Raw genomic sequence first — 16805 nt, forward strand, 5'->3', positions numbered from 1 at the left:
ACAACTGAGAATCATATAAATGAAATGGTGTGACTACAGAAATGTTGCTCATCGTCTTCATACTTTAACTGCTCGTGCTGTTGATTTTACTGTACTATCATATGGAGGGTGGTGCAGGGATCCCACTCTAACCAAGTTCAGTTGTTAAAGCAGTGAACATTAAGCCAAGTTAGTTTCTGGTGACCAGTGTAGGTTTAAATTTAGTCTCCAAAATATCCATGTGTTTGACTTGTGAAATAACACAAGATTATAAGGGAACAACATCATAATTAATTCACAAAATATTTAAATGTGATTATTTTAAGGGAGGTGAACATTTAAAGAAAATGTGTCTTAAATCTTCCAAACATGAATGACAGAAAACAAACACCTAACATCACACATTTCCCCAATAAACAGCAAAAAAAAAAAAATGGTCCCAATGCTGGTAAAGTGTCATAATAAGTTAGTGTCCCTTTCAACAAGCTACAATTAAGTGATATGTGCAACAGGTAGAGTTTCATTTAGCTGTTAATTTATGTTATGTGATGGTTAAAGGGATAGTTTGGGTTATTTGAAGTGTAAGATCTATAGTCAGTGTATTAACTACAGCGGATGGCGCTCAGCACAACCCCAGTTTTGAGAAGCAGCAGGAGTACCAGTGTAGGAAGCTAACCAGTGTGCTGCTGTGGACAGGGTCAGCAGCAACATATTTTACTGTAGCCAACTAAAAAAAAATCAATATCAGTTTAAGCGTACAGTATATCTGGAATATTTTCACTGCTTTACTTTGCTGTCAGACAGCCTTTTTTCGACAGGAAACTATGGTTATATGAGCCAAATGTTGCTCTCTTCAATGCAACCAAACTCCAAATCAATTATTTTACTTCAAAGAACACAGAAGTTGCCCCTCCATTGCTGATCGTTTAGTTTGTTAATGATATTTTGTGACTTTGATATTCTACAAGGATAGTACAGATTCACCAAAGTCACACAATAACACAAACAAATTAATAAATCGAGGCAGCGGTAGACCAGCAACTCCTGTGCTCTGGACTAAAAATGACTGTTTTTGCCAATGGAGTTTGGATGAGCAAGACAGAATGATTTCTGGCTCATATAACACAGATTGCCTGTTGGAAAAGCCTGTCCCAAGGCAAGATAAAGCAGTGAAGATATCCTAAATATAGCATACGCTGAAAGGGCAACTCCATCTGTGTTCTTTTCTGGGGTTTTCAAATTTAAATACCCACTCAGCCGTCAGCAAAAAGTGTTAATGCTCTCCCCTCCCAACCCTCAACCTCAGCAGTTTATCTGTAGAGACGTCATCAAGCAGAAATCTACATCACGTCACCTGTGACAATGTCTTTAGAAGGGCTTGGGAAAACTGCATTTTGATGCTAAAACATCTGTGCTTGGACCAAAATTTTTATGTTCGGATTTGAACACATTAGGAGCACTACTATGAAACTACAGAATGATATAAAAATGAAAATAATGGACCTGCCCCTCAAACTGATATTGATTTTTTTAGGGTTATTTTGCTAAAATATGTTTTGCTGCTGCTTCTCCATACTGGCAGCATGCTGACTTTTATCTACTTTAGCTAATACGCTCACTATGGATCAGTAATTCATACAACCCCACTTCAAATAATCTGAACTATCCCTTTACAGAAACATGTAAACAGTGGCATCTGGGATATGAATGACAACAGTGTATCTACTAGCTTGCTCGTACATTCACGTCATCAAAAATCAATGTCATTCATTCTATACAAGAGAGTAATTTACACATATACTATTGTACAGCACAGAAACCGAGAGGAAAAAGCCTCTCTGGGGCGGGAGGAAGGGGAGCTCTCTGAGGGGAGGAGGTGGACGGCTACTCACAGCCATAAATTTAATTTTCAAAACATGCAATCTACAATCAAACGATGCAATATTGATCATAAATGTTTTGGTACTTGATTCAGTCATTGGCATCAAAGCAAAACCAAGGAAACAATTGGGGGTGGTTGCTGGGATAAATTTTTGTACGAGAAATAAGCTAAAGGTTATTTTTAGGAAGACAGAAAAAAGCAGAAATTACGGGGCGCTTTTGATGCACTGACGGGCAGCGAAGTGGTCAGAAAGGTCTTTTTTTAAGAGCTGTGAGGGTTGAAAGGGTGCGACAGGGCAGAAGCAGCTGGGTTGGATTATACAGACTGGTAGCCAGTGCGACTCTTCCTCCGGCCAATCAGGTAAGAGATAAGCACAAGGATGATTAGGAAGCTGAGTGCCACGCCCACTGCAATGGGCACCAAAAAGCTCAAGTCAGAGTCCAGGAAGCATTCCTCAGCTGACAGACAGACAGACAGAGACAGACAGAAACAGAGGACAGAGACAGCAAGTTAGTGTTTTAGTCAGCAGAAAACAGGGATTTAGGATATAGGAGCAGCAAGAAACCTATGAAAAAAATAAATTAACATGGAAATGTAGTGTCGATTAGAGGAAAAGGTGGTTAAATATTCCAAAGGCACAAAAAGGAAATCACTCAAGGGGTTATTAATCATCACTCTAGATGAGCATTAATTTCAGACAGAATGAACAAAGATATTTTTAAAGGAACAGTCTGACATTTTGGGAAATATGCAGAATGCTATGCTATATGCATAAGGTCAAATGATCAGAAGATGTCAGTTCAATATGAAACTACAACCAGCAGCTGGTTAGCTTAGCTTAGCATCAGGGCTGCTACTGACTATTATTTTCATTATCTTGGATTTCTGCAGGTTTCAAGTTAAATTAAAGAGTTCTTAAGAGCATTTTAAGACTATTCTGCATGTAAATTCTGATGTATTTCACACCAATGCTTGCAAAAAAATACATGCACACTTTGCATTAGTGGTTATTGGGTCAATTTTCAATAGATGTAATTTCGTTATAAGATGGTCAATACAAATGTTCCCAAAAATAAATTTAAAGGAGACTGAAGTTAATGCAACTTTATAAAAGTCATGTTAACTTCACAATTCAATCAATTTTTAAGACCAAAATCAAAACCCTAACATTTAGATTAGTGGATTTTAGAAAAAAAATATATGAAAATGCTCATTTCAATTTCCCAGAGCACAAAATGACATCTTTAAATTGGTACTTCTGTCCAACTTACAGTCCAAAACTCAAAGTCTCACATTAAGGTATCTGGTACCAGCAAATTTAGCTGTGTATTTTTGCTTAAAAAATGACAGAAATAATTGACTATGAAATAGTTAGCAACTAATTTTTGTTAAATTGTTGCAGCTCCATAACCACAATTCCAAAAAAGTTGGGCCTCTGTGAGAAATGTAAAAAAAAAAAAAAAGAAAAAAAGAAAAAAAAAAGCATGCAATTAAATTCAGAAAAAGGGTATATTTACAAAAATTTACTTTATCAGTTCAAACATCAAATATTTTGTCTTTGTACTGCATTCAATAATAGAATATAAGTGAAAAAGGATTGGCAAATCATTCCATTCTGTTTTTATTCTATCCCAACTTTGCTGGAATCGGGGTCGTACTTAAAATAAAGGCAGGAAACAAGAGACAAACAATCAATCTTCTCATCTAACTCTCTGCTATAAAACAAAGACAAAGTTTCCCAAAATGTTGAACTGTTCCTTTATGGATACGGTCAGGCAGTCACCAGCACTAAACACTACATGGAAACATCAACACATGTTGGTGATTTTTCACAATTAGTCAAAGGCAGCGAGGCAAAAAGACAGCAATTCATTGACTCTCCTTTGTGTAGCATAAAGACTGAAATGACAACTAGAAAGACTCGTAGCCGGAGGCCATGTTTCTCTTTCTCCCGATGAAATAGGCCAGCAGAACGATAAGAATGAGAACAACCAAGGCAACTCCGACAGCTATGGGAACAAGGAAGCTCTCGCCACCATCAGCCTGGCATTCCTCAGCTAGACGAGAGTGAAGAGAGCAAAGAGGTGAATGTCTTATTTGCTGCATAGAAGAGTTAAAATAAAAATAAAAATCATGGTCAGTGCATGAACACCTGAAAGAAAGAAGAACCGACTTTAAGAGGATCCCAAGTATTTAAAGTAGCATGGAACTTTTTTTTTTTTTTTTTTTAAACAGTTTTATAAAAGGAAAAAACATTTACTCAAGTGTCCAGGGCAGCAATGCATTTTTATTTCCATAAATCCTAAAATACTAAAAAGCTCCACTTCAGTTCAGACACACAATTTGAAATTTATCAGAGCGAACAACATGAGAGAATGGAGATGAAATCAGCAGTCATTTGTATCCACATAACACACATTAACTGATCTTTAACATGATGGTCTTGCAGCACAAATTCCCTTTGCTGAACACATGTGTGCAATGTTCTCAACTCTGAAGGGAAACAATGAGCCAAATCATCAGAACATACCGTTTCTTAACAGTATTAGTGAGTTACTGAAAGGTAGAAAAGAGAAAGCTTCCAATGAGCGAGGCACAGTTCTTATAATGATGCACAAGTTGAATGATGTACTGAAAACATGGGAGATTAACCTTGAGAAAACATGTATACCAGTGCTGCAAAACCACCTTTATAATTAAGGCATCTGAGTTCGTACAAAGCTGAAAAACACACGACAGCAACAATCACAAGCAAAATCAAAGCCACACTTGATTTATAGCCATTAATCATACACATGTACAACATCCTGGGAAAGCAAAATTTATCAGCAACTTAAAAAAGCAAATATTTCTAGTCACGTGTGGTTTGCTGCCTGCATCGTTCCAGTCCTGAAGAGTTGGAACAAGGCTAACAGTGCACAACACTCTGCTAGAATTAGGCAACAATACACAGCTACTACCATGTGTCACATTAGCTTTCTATCATAGAAATACACATTCTGGGGCTCGCCTCCATCTCTGACACTGCATCCCTGCAACCTGCACTGATTCCCTGACACTTAAAAGCTCCTGAAAACCTACTTTCAGATTCTTACTATTAGGGACTATTTATTAACACAATTTTCTGCCAACAGTTCCTTTTCCCACCCCTTTTCTCTTTGTGCTCCAATGACAATTGAGCAAGCTTGGTACCTGAGTCAACTTTCTTTCCTGTGTTCTGTTCTTACATATGCTATCTGCTAGCTTGTCTATGTTGAAAAGAAAAAACAAATTTTGATGATTAAAAGATGCTGCTAGGGGACGTGTACAAGTGGCATATATCTTAAGTTAACGAATATGAGCAATATGCTAGCTAACTAGCTGGCTAATGTTAGCACAATGCCAGCCAACTAGCTAGCTAATCTACATAAATCATCTTAACTTAGCAAATTTTAGGAAAATTTAGCAGCTAACATTTTCTAACATTAGATTACTTAAGGTACGGCCTTGTATGTCACTTTTACAGGGAAAGGAGAAAGCTGACTGAGGTAACAAGTTTGCTTCACAGTTATCTGAGCACAGAGCAAGGCTTAGGACAATTCTATGTTCTCAACTTGGAATGAGACTGTATCACATATTTTGTTGGATATATCAATTTCTTAATTAAAATTTAAGGACAGCTGCGGGGTTGCCAGCCTTTGTCGGCTCTGTTGCACAAAACAGATCAAATCACAACCACCAGGTCTAATGACCAGGTCCAAGTAATCCGAGCTTTTAAAGGAATAGTTTGATATTGGGAAATACCCTTTTTTTTTTAGCATTTTCCTGAAGACAGTTAAATCAGAGGAACAATACCACTAATAAATATGAAGCAACAGCCAGAAGACAGTTAGCTTAGCTCAGCAATAACAACAAACAAAACAAAACAAACTAGGCAGATTTGTTTCTTTTGGAGAGAGCCAGGCTAGCTTTCGCCTCCTACTTCCACTCTTTGTGCCAAACTGAGCTAACTGTCTCCTGGCTTTAGCTTCATATTTAACAGACACACATAAGGGTTTTGTCATTCTTATCAAACTCACACCGGGAAAATGAATAAGCAGATTCCACTAAATGTCTAACAATTTCTGTGTTAAACTCTCCGCGAATAAATGTCTTCGGACAGTTTCTCTTAACTTTAACTTTGACTGTAGCTTGGCCAGTTTAGAATATTCCATGTTATACAGAAATACATAACATTTGAAAGTTTTCAGGAGCTTTAATGTCCAGCAGCAACCCTCAGAGCTCAGGCCAAGCCCAGGCCTATACACAGGTGAGATCATGTGACAACAGTCTCAACATAATAATGCATAAAATGTAAAGAGCGCCTTAGTGCATTTATATGTACATATCCTCGTTTCAGAATTGTCTGTGCTGAAAGCGAATATCTACACAATGAAAATTATCCCTTTTCTAAACCTAATGCCAAATGTTTTATGTGACAAAAAACCTGTTGACCTTTCTTTTCTGACTGGAGCATGTGCAAATATAAGAGACCTTTTAAACAGCATTTTGACACAGAGTAGCAGGTGTAATTAATAACACTAACGATGGCTTCATCCCATGAAGTTTTGTCAGTTGAGCACCTTTACATCTAAATGTCATTGTTAATGTCATTAGTTCCACCTGGATGTTTAATGCTCGACATGTGCCAAAATGTCTCCCATGAAAAAAAGGTCCATTCATGTTTAAACAACAAACAAACACTCTGATGTCACATTCTTGATATGATTGGAGCCACATAATCAGGACAATAATACCAATGTTTCTCCTGCTCTACAGGGGCAAACATGGGCTAAAGCATATTTCATTTGACAACTTTCCAAATGGAGTAGATCTTCATCCTTATTAATGAATTTCTGGGAACAAAGAACGACAGCTGGTTGACCATCTTCCTTTGCTTTGTGGAGGAAAATGCTGTCATAATTACCGTTCTTACAGGGATAGTTCAGATTATTTGAAAGGCATTACATGAGGTACTTAAGGATAATCACTTATTACCTACAGTACATGGTGGTCTACACACCTCATTGCTTCAAAGCTAAGCACAGTGTCAGCAGCAAGATGTATTTTAGCCGTGTTAAAGATCTCCATCTAAAAAATCTATATCAATTTACGTGTACAATATATTTAGAATATTTTCACGGCTACAGCAGTGAAAATATTCTACACTATAACTGACACAAATTTTTTTTAGGTAGGCCTTTTTTAGGTGGCTAAAACGTGTTCTGCTGCTGACCCAGTACACAGCAGTACATTGCTTAGCTTCTGTGCTGGTACTCCTGCTGCTTCTCCAAACTGGGGGTGTGCCGACCACCATCTACTGTAGGCACTACACTGACTATTGATAAATACCTCATACAACCCCAATTCAATTAATAAGAACTATCCCTTTAATTTAAATAATTGTGGGGATGAAAAGCCAAACCATAAAGGAAGTAAAAACAGATTAAATAATGACAAAAGAAAACAAAAAAGGGAATGTCTGCAGAGCAGGTGCAGGATCCCGCAGAAACAAACTAAAATGGTCACACAGCTGTCACACAAAAAATGTGTGAAAAATTAATGTCCAGGGGCTTTTATGAATTGAATGTCGACTTTCATGTAATTGTAATTACATTTTTAAAAAGGTTATGTGGATCTTGCACTTGCTCGGTAACAAAAAACACAACAAAAAGGGAAAGACAAGACATCCAAGGAAAAAAAAAACAAAAACAAAAAAGAAACACAAACACTGGGGAAGACAAGTTTGGTCCTTGAAGAAAACACCAAACCCCCCAACTCTGCATGGATTTAACTCTTCTTACTATAGTATCATTAAAGACCCTTAAGAAAACATCAATTCAAAAATGTTCTTTGTGCATTTCATGTCTCAAAACACCAAGAGTGAGTAAAATCTATTTTTCTGACAGCAGTCATTAAAAAAAATGCATCTCATGTTTTTCCAGACTTAAGTTCAGATTTTGACTCTTGGATTTTTTAAGTTATTTGCCAATCAAACATGAACATGAAAGCCAAGGACCAGGCTTGGGAACCCCGTGATATTTCAGGATTTAAAGGGTCTGGTATCCAACATAAGTCTTTCTTCGACCAATCACGTAAGCGATCACTACAATGAGAATCAAGCCAGCCAGCGCAGCGCCAACAATGATTGGGATTAAGATGCTGGTGTCATCCAATGAACATTCATGGGCTGCAGATAAAAAGAGAGTCAGTCAACAAGTGCAACAGTGAGACGGGAGTGAAGCAGCAGGACAGCAGGTCTGATTATTGTCCAACTGTGACAAAATACAGCATTAAAACACCTGAAAGCTGTCACATCAACACTGTTCTCATCTGAATGAACACCTCCAGCAAGACAGATGATTGGAGAGATTCTGCAGGATGTTTTTGAAGTGATCAGGAAAAATGGACATTAACCAGACTTCCTTTTTCAGGAAGTTGAGCCTACAGTGGACTTGATTGGAAATGGTATTTTCTTTGTCAAGGATTTAAAGGTGTGTCCCTAAAACTGGGAGTCAGGACCCCTTAAGGATTCCAGAGAAAAGCATCTGAGAAGGGTCACTACTTTTTCTCTGATGTCTGCTTTTTGTCTTTTGAAATACTGGAAACTTTCACCAGTTCAAGGCTGAAAATTGCTACTTTCAAGTGTGTATTATCAAATGTTTTCCTTTGGTTGATAGATTAATATGAGCTAAATCATCACTAGGTATCACTTACGGGTTGTGTCCACCAAATGTTTTTTACGTCACCTGAAAACGGCAGTCTTTCGTAAACGCCCAGCCAGGAGCTTCGGAGTGCTTTGGAAGCACAGCTTTGGTTACAATCATACAGAATATCAATGTCCCTGTCCTTGTTCTGGATGAAGGGAAGGCTGAAGCACGTAGGTAGAGAGGACGGACCTGCATGTCTTTGTGGGTTCATTAAATTTTGTGGACGAGGACACGTCGTGACGAGTAGTCTAACATTGTTTGGTTCAAAAGCTGGGCCCCATTCAGCCCCAACAAAATGCAGAAAAACATTTATTTAAAACAGAAAGGGAGACGTGTTGAACACCTTGTTGTGTATGCAAGTGCACTGCAATGCCTTTTTAATACAGCAGGTTTTATTTATACGTCACTGCTGATAGGCTAACACATCTGACACACCCACCTGACAAGACAAAATGTACATGAAAGTCTCCTCCAAACTGCTGTGAGCAGTTTTGAAAAAAAAAACCCAACATGTTGCTCAATCTAAAAAACATAGCAACACAGTACACGGCATTTTCAGATTAAGCGAGCCTCAGAAGTGGGACAGTATTTGTTCTGCTCCTCCTCCACTATGAGCGCAGCGTTTTACCCAGAGTTAAACATTTTTGAACTCACAACAAATGGCATCACCCTAACAAAAATGCGAAAACGTGCAGCACTCAGCACTGTGACAGTGCCTTGTCATGCCTTTGTAGCATAGTGTAAATACATGTCAAACAATGTAAACACTGCAAACAATTCAAAAAATACTTTGGCCTCACGATTTAACACTTTGGTGAACACAATCCCTCAGGCTGGGTGGTGGCACTCTGTCATTTCTTTTTTAGCTCCAAAACAATTGTGTGAGTACTACTGTTCACTGATTATTCTCAACAAATGATGACGAAGTCTTGAACTGATTAAACCAAACTGTGACTGTAAATAGTACATAATGATACTTTCAATAAATATTAACTGTGCTTGTTTATACTGTAAAATAAACAAAACAAGTGAATGCATAAAGTTTTAAACGTGTGACCTTGAATGTTTTTAGCTATATTATTACATTAAAACCACTGTATGATCATATTATCAAAAATGATGGACTACAATTATTATAAAAACACTGTATAACTAAGATACTGTCAGTGCCAATGTTTAAATGACACCCAGCCTTTGTATTATAAACTAAGAAAACAATTCATTTGATTGATTCAAACACAACAAACATCATCTTCTTCATTACAACCTCTTCCCTGAGACTCTGAATATGAAACAGTTTGGTAATGTTCTGGTCAGCTGAGTGTGTTCTAAGAGACTTAAAAAAAATAAATTACCTGTACTGAAATCATCATTCTTGACTCCAAACGGCTGTACACGAAGGTTGAAGGTGAAGATGGTGAGCTCGTTGGTGATGGTGTAGTTCTGCTCCTTGTTACACATGTAGGAGCTGCTGATACCTGCTTCCCACAGGCTCAGGTTGGTGTTTGCCTCAGAAAATGCCACACCTTTGAAGAAACATACAAACATAATAAAAGAAAACCCCTCAAGATCAGCTGCATCTCGGTGCAGTGGTTCATCTGTGTTAGTAGATATGATCTTTCAAATTACCAGAGCTTGTATTTCCAGTGATGTTCAGGGCATGCAGGCGGAATTTCTTTGTGTCCTGTTAGATGGAAAATACAAGCTGAGAAACAGAAAATATGCATCCAAAGAATTTTTTGAACCAATTAAATTTTACAAAATCTGACCCGAACAGCTCTCTCAATTTGGCTAAAAGGCTAAAAAATGACGGCATCCAGGACATCCTGAACATAAACATTTCCCTTCTCTTTTTTCAGGGAAGAGTGACACTGTCAGTGAACATTTCATAATTTGTTTCATCCTGTTTAGTTCTTTGAAGTTACAACTGCATTACAGCATTTTGTAATTTACCTAATTCAAGGATTCCCAACCAGGGGTATGAAACAGGAACAAAGGTGAAAAGATAGCAATGACAGTAAATTATGATCTGATTAAAAACAGTTACTTGTTACTTTTGTTATTTGTATTTTATTGTTAATAGTATTTTATACTTTATATTGCTCATTTTTGTATTTTTATGTACTTTTGATTGCTAATATCTTCTTTCATTCCTGTCTAGTTAATCTTTGTAAAAATGTGTTCACGAATTATTGGCCAGTGGACAAAAAAGTTAATTTACCACCCTAGATCTGATATCGCAGTGATGGTACATCAGACCAAAGCAGTTGGAAACCACAGACCTATAAGTGACAAACTGAAGAATGATAAAACTGTTTTTATTGGTCCTTAGAACACTATGAAAATGTTACCATGCATGTAATATAACAATATATTGTTGAGGACTTACGTTGGTGAAGGTGAGCATGACAGTCATTGTGTTAGACACTATCACCAGCTCACTGCTGTTGACTCCACATGATCCAGAGACCGCGGTGTCATTTGGGGGATCAAAGTTCATCTCCTCATATTTCTGCCAGAGAGAAGAGAAAGAATCAAATCAGCAATGACTGTGTGAGACCGTCTGTGTATCTTCTACTGGCGTTAACAAGATTACAACAGTATAATTCTGTATTTATGAACATACATCTCCTTGCTTCAAACCAATCCGCAGGCCAAATTCAGCCAACAGGCAGGCGGTGCCAGTCTCATTAGTTTTGAGGGTGTATTTCCCTGTGGTTGGTATGGCCGGGGTGGGGGCTGGGGCGGTGGTAGTAGGAGGGGCGGTGGAAGTAGCGTTTGTGACGGGAGCTGCAGTGGAAGTGGCGTTAGTGGTGGGAGCTGCAGTGGAAGTGGCATTTGTGACAGGAGCTGTGGTGGGAATACTGGTGGGATGAGTGGTGGGGACGACAACAGTTGTGGTTACATCAGCATCACAGGAGGTAACTGTAAGGACAAAACAGAGAGAAAAGACAATCCATGTAAAAAGAAAAAAAAGGAGAGAAATATTACATTCAGAATGAGATGAGACCCTGCAGCTGCACTTACTCTCCTCACTCTTGTTGCCGCTGGTGATAAAAGCCTGTATGAGCACGTTCCACAGCGTCTGATTAACCGAATCAGTCTCAATCATGTGGTTACTCCTGCATGAGTAGCAGGTATCCATGCTTACGTCTCTAATGTGAGGCACCACAGTAACAGTGGCAGTGTCTAAAAGAAATAAAAAAAAAAACACATCAGCATTAGTACAAAGCCTTTCAATTCATGTGTGCATTTTCTGTTTGCTCTGTGAGGTGTGGAAGTTACCGTTTGATACAGATTTAGGGAAGAGGGATGCGTCACTGAGGTTGTAGGACAAAGTGATGAAGTCTGCCTGGTACATCTTTCCACTGACGGTGAAGTTCATGCTCCAGGAGTGTCCCTCTCCAAAACTAAGCTTCAACATTGAGCCTGCGGCACCACACTCACTTCCATCTGTTTTGACGTCATCGGGAAGTTTAAATTCAGCTGTTGCACTCTAAGAGAGAGCAGAATGTAACCTCATTTAACACGATTATATATATGTGATGTTAAACTGTCAAACAATCTGTTGTTTCTAAGCATCTGTCAAACAGTTTCTCATCACCTTTAAACATGAGATTCACTGTAGTGCAAATTCATACTTCACAAGAGCGAACTCAAAGTTCAGTTCACAGACACTAAAATTATCTAGTTCACAAGTCTGATCTAAGTTCACAGACCAAAACATGAACTTGTTCATGTTCAAACTGCTTTTTAATGATATCATACTAAACAGTGCATGATATTCATATTTTTGTATTCATTGGAATGGGCAAGATAACTTAGAACCATAGTTTGCAACAATTTGAGAACGTTTTACACTACAGCAGACAGCAAACTTGAACACAAACATATTGTAGAAATTTCTAACTGGAAACTCAGAAATTCTGACTTTCCAGTTTCAATGAAACGTGCTACCATGGATGAGTGCTGCAACGAGATGAGCAGGAAATAAGATGGATGAGACAAGACACCAGTCTGCAGTCTAACCTAGGTCATACACTTGGACTGCGCTGCATGATCAAAGAGTCCACAATTTCTTTGTCTTGCCACTTGACAACATTAGCATTATTAGTTGTAAACTGATCCGTTCACCAAAAACATGAGCATGTTCAATGAACAACACATTCATTTAGATCGTTCATGCACAACAGTTATGGCATTAATATTGTTCTAAGAGGCCCGGGTAGCTAAGATGATAGTTACTAGAGTTTTCACAATACCAGAATTTTAAACTTTGATACAATAATAGTATTAAAAAAAGTCTACACCAGTCATTGGCTGGCTCACTGGCTCACAGGAGATTTTATGTGGGTCTCCAAATACATAAGACTAGAGAGGAAATTCTGCAAATGTAAGATTTATATCTGCAGTACACTTTTTCTAAAGCATTTAAAATCAGTATATTGTATTACTGATGAGAGTACAAAAAAGAGAACTGTTAATTCCACCTATATGCACTTAAATCCCAGGGCTTTTTTAATTAGATCTGATTACTTTTTAAAAGAAAATGAGTCTAAAATATTTTATGGTAATTCTAAATTTAAAAACTTAAAAATGTTTTATGTGTTTATGTATTTTGGGAATCATTGCTGTATACCTCTTTCAATACCACAGAAAAAAAGAAGACATCCTAGACACACAAATGAGGTATTTTTTGTTTGGTCTGATTTGCTTTAAATAAACAACCTGCACACAGTGCTGGGAGAGAAAAGGCCACTGAACACTGTCTGGTTTTGCTGCAAGGCAACTTTCAGGCAGAAAAAGACTGAACTGAGCTGAGGTCTTGAATTAGCACTTTTTTATAGCTTTGGTTCTCTTGATATGATAATTTATTATATTGTTTTAAAAACATGGTACTGAAAAAGATGGAAACTTAATTTTATAGCACAACAACTCAGAAGTGAAAAGACTGGACACAACAATTGCAGGATATGTACCAGGAAAACTCACTGACTGAAATGCTGAATCACATGAATCTATCTGCTTTGTAGTGTCTCCACTCATTTCCTCTTTCCATGATGACGTTTGCTTCCACAAGACTTTGATAGTCATGCTGTTGAGGTGACAGCAGAGCTGCTCTGCTATACTGGCAAAGTAATTTCATAAAGATACTGTGTAGCCTGATGTACTAAATATACCAAAGACCGCTGATCATAGATGAACATCTTGTGGTTTATGTGATCACAACCAGACACTCACCTTATTACCAGTTATTTCATAAGAAACTGAGAAGTTGGCCATGAGACTGGCGTAGAGGCATAACTTCCCGTCACTGCCCTTCACATTCACCTCAGTGCCATGTGACAGCTGGAACACTGAAACCAGTAAGAAAAATTACTATTGCTGTAATTCTTGTATGTGATATATAGGCATGTAACATTACATCAAATACAGCAATAAAAAATTGTCTCAATACCATACGAGACTGTGACAATATCTACTGTGGTATTACATGGTTAATTATTTTATTATATTAGATATTTTTTACATATTGTATTTATTTCTTATTTTATAAAACAGCTGCAACTGTCAACTACATTTTTTTGTTTTGCAGTCGCCCATACAAGATTCAAGCATTCATTGCCACATTAATGTCAATTTTTTGCACACGCTTAGGGTTATGGCTGGCTACTTAGGAAAGCAGACTCCCATTCTCCTCAGTAGTAAACACACAATGTCACAGCCCCAATATATGGACTTTGGCTTGGTTAAGAGCAGTTTTTTAAGTCTGGAGACTTGTTTAGAGACTGATTTGTGACTTTAGTGATTAATGGGGTCTGTCCACCGTTCCTCTATCTCTCTGACAGATGCAAGGGTCATATGACCCTAAGTTGACTGAAGTGGACAACAAGATAATGTTGTAAAACGATGTTAGGCTCTTCATAAAACATTTACAGTCAAACTTGCTAATTTCCACTGGCTCTGAGAAATTGCACACAATTTTAACAGGAACAGAGGACAAAGTCCATTCAGATTTATGGTATGGTTTGATAGTATGCATGGCCATCAACTCAGCAACGGCTGCCTGTCCCAATCCACAAGTAACATTACCTCAAAAAGCACCTGACATAAACTCAGACTCACATGATCATTTGTGATCATGCAATAAAAACTTTTTTTACTGAAGGGCAGAATTTGCTGTGGTGGTTGTGGACTGTGGGCAAAACATTGTTCACAATTGTCTGACATTTTACAAACTAAATGACTTATTAATTAATTTAAAAAAAATGACTGACAGATTAATTAGTGTAAATAATCATTAGTTGCAACCCTAATATAGATGGATTTTTGCAAAGATAGCAATGCTACTGCATTTTAAAAAATAATGTATATGGTTTGGCAGAGGTACATTTGGAGTTCTGGTGTTGGGCTGTATTTTTTTGGGCCAGTTTTATTGACAGTTGGGCTGGTTTTGTTGCACAGACCTGGCAACCCTGTAGATACAGTCTGTGACAATGTATGTCTGTTAAAAATATTTGGAAACAAATGAAAATCCTGATAATCCCATAGAACCTGATGTATCATAGAATTTTGTTGAAAACCTAATCTGACAGCATCGGAGATGACCTTTCGAGAAAAACTACCCACAGTGCATCATCAAATAAATGCATCAGTACTACCAGTTGTCAAGAGAATAATTTACTGTGTATCTCTTATTTAAAAGGCTCATTTGTAATGAATAGAGATCTTGTTTGTTGAAATGTCCGTTTGCCTTTTAATGTGCATTGCTTTGGAGTCTATAATCCATTTATCTTGCTGTGTGTTAGCTACTACGCTAAATCACATAACGTTAGCTTTACGGTAATTCGTTCTACTGGTACTGTCACGTGCTGATTTACTGTAAACTGAAAAACGTAGCTAATGCTACATAACGTAATGCTACTGCTTTTTGTGTAGTGCAAACGGGCTTTAGACACCATTTTACTCTTTCTCTGCGTGGCTAACATTACTTATCAGCAAACAGTTCTAATGTTGTATCATAAACTCAAACTTAAGCTTCAAAACAAATGTTATCCAACCACAGCTAACGGCTAAGTTGCCTAGCTCAGCTAGCTAGCGTTGCCTGGCCAACACATCTCACAGTGGCATAATAAAGTTAAAGCTAGCTTGACAGTCACTTTCAGGGCATAAGTTGGTTGATAAACGTTGGCAAACGTTACAAATAACACCTAACTAAGAAAATGTAGTTTATTGAGTTGCATAAGGCGACTTAGCGCTACTCCAGTCTGATGTTGTTGACGTAGGTAACAATTAGCAATCCTGCTAGCCTGGTCGAGTCTAGAAAGGAACCCTTCATCTGCACAACTCTCGCGAGATTTGTACTCCTTGTTTCATCATTGTTCCCCTTATACAAACCAACTATGTTTTATAATGCACACTGCTGTGATTAAGATGTGCTTAGGTTATGGGGCAGAATACACAAGGTTTAAGTTAGAGAACGATCATGGTGTGGGTCAAAACAATCACTCTCGCGAAATCTTTCGCGGGTCTACGGTTCCCATCTAAGCGTAACCAGCCCGCTTCATTAGCAAAACATCACGATTAGCCGATTGCTCCTCGAATGAAGAGCTGACGGTTTTGTTTTCAGGCCTGTACAGTAAATTTCCACTAGGAGCACATCTATGTACAAAAATAAACACCATTTACAAGTAATAAATATTACTAAAATCTCGTTTCTTGGAGCAGCATTAGCCAAAGGCCTACAGCGTCCCATAAGTTTAATCACGTCACTTCGCAGAAAACGGATAGCATTTTTTTCTCACTTTTTGCAGTCCATTTAAAAACTAATAAATGTGTTGATACGTACCAATTCCAGAGGCAAGAAATAGAACAAATGAAGTATATCGGTGCATGATGGTCCTGTAGTTTGGAGTGTCAGTCACCGAAGAGAAGACCAAAAAAAGCCCGACGGGGACGCTGAGTCCGCGGTGTTTGGGATGAAGCTGTGCCGCCGCCGACTGTACCAGGAAATGGAAGTCATATGACAGAGACCACTGTGTCAAACCAGAAGAGGTGTGGACTATCATCTAAATCTCTTTTACAGAGTTAATTATTGTACTGTAGGCATTTTCAGAAGCCACAAGAAGTGAGTGTTGTCTGTCTTCAGACCTAAAATGCTTTCTAATGGGCTACGTTAATACAAGACAGTGAAAAGTGTTTGGAAATCAATGATT

The 16805-nt window shown here is 37.9% G+C and overlaps 1 protein-coding gene across 2 annotated transcripts; it reads right to left on the minus strand.

The window, feature by feature from the left end:
* Window positions 1-1848: 1848 nt before the first annotated feature.
* On the minus strand, window positions 1849-16621 carry lamp2 (lysosomal-associated membrane protein 2). 2 transcript variants are annotated; one of them, XM_084719497.1, is made up of 9 exons: window positions 16439-16621; window positions 13831-13946; window positions 11875-12085; window positions 11617-11778; window positions 11216-11514; window positions 10979-11101; window positions 10219-10273; window positions 9945-10115; window positions 1849-2319 (listed from the first exon to the last, which is right to left on the minus strand). In XM_084719497.1, exons 1-9 carry the CDS (start codon window positions 16482-16484, stop codon window positions 2177-2179), a joined length of 1326 nt encoding a protein of 441 aa, XP_084575623.1. In that variant the 5' UTR covers window positions 16485-16621; the 3' UTR covers window positions 1849-2176. The 2 variants fall into 2 exon arrangements, with proteins under 2 accessions (XP_084575623.1, XP_084575622.1); XM_084719496.1 differs by lacking the exon at window positions 1849-2319 and adding an exon at window positions 3606-3918 and having other exon boundaries at window positions 16439-16620.
* Between the last annotated feature and the right edge of the window lie 184 nt (window positions 16622-16805).

The sequence above is a fragment of the Lutjanus erythropterus genome, chromosome 5 (genome assembly GCF_056507025.1).
Source record: "Lutjanus erythropterus isolate fLutEry1 chromosome 5, fLutEry1.hap2, whole genome shotgun sequence".
Classification (NCBI taxonomy): domain Eukaryota; kingdom Metazoa; phylum Chordata; class Actinopteri; order Lutjaniformes; family Lutjanidae; genus Lutjanus; species Lutjanus erythropterus.

What these genes read in the sequence shown, in the direction of transcription:
- lamp2 (XM_084719496.1), bottom strand. Translation starts at nt 16,484, where the DNA reads ATGCACCGATATACTTCATTTGTTCTATTTCTTGCCTCTGGAATTG. An exon ending in ATGAAATAACTGGTAATAAG is followed by an intron (nt 12,086 to 13,830) that starts GTGAGTGTCTGG and finishes GCTCTCTCTTAG; the next exon opens with AGTGCAACAGCTGAATTTAA. An exon ending in CGGCAACAAGAGTGAGGAGA is followed by an intron (nt 11,515 to 11,616) that starts GTAAGTGCAGCT and finishes TTGTCCTTACAG; the next exon opens with TTACCTCCTGTGATGCTGAT.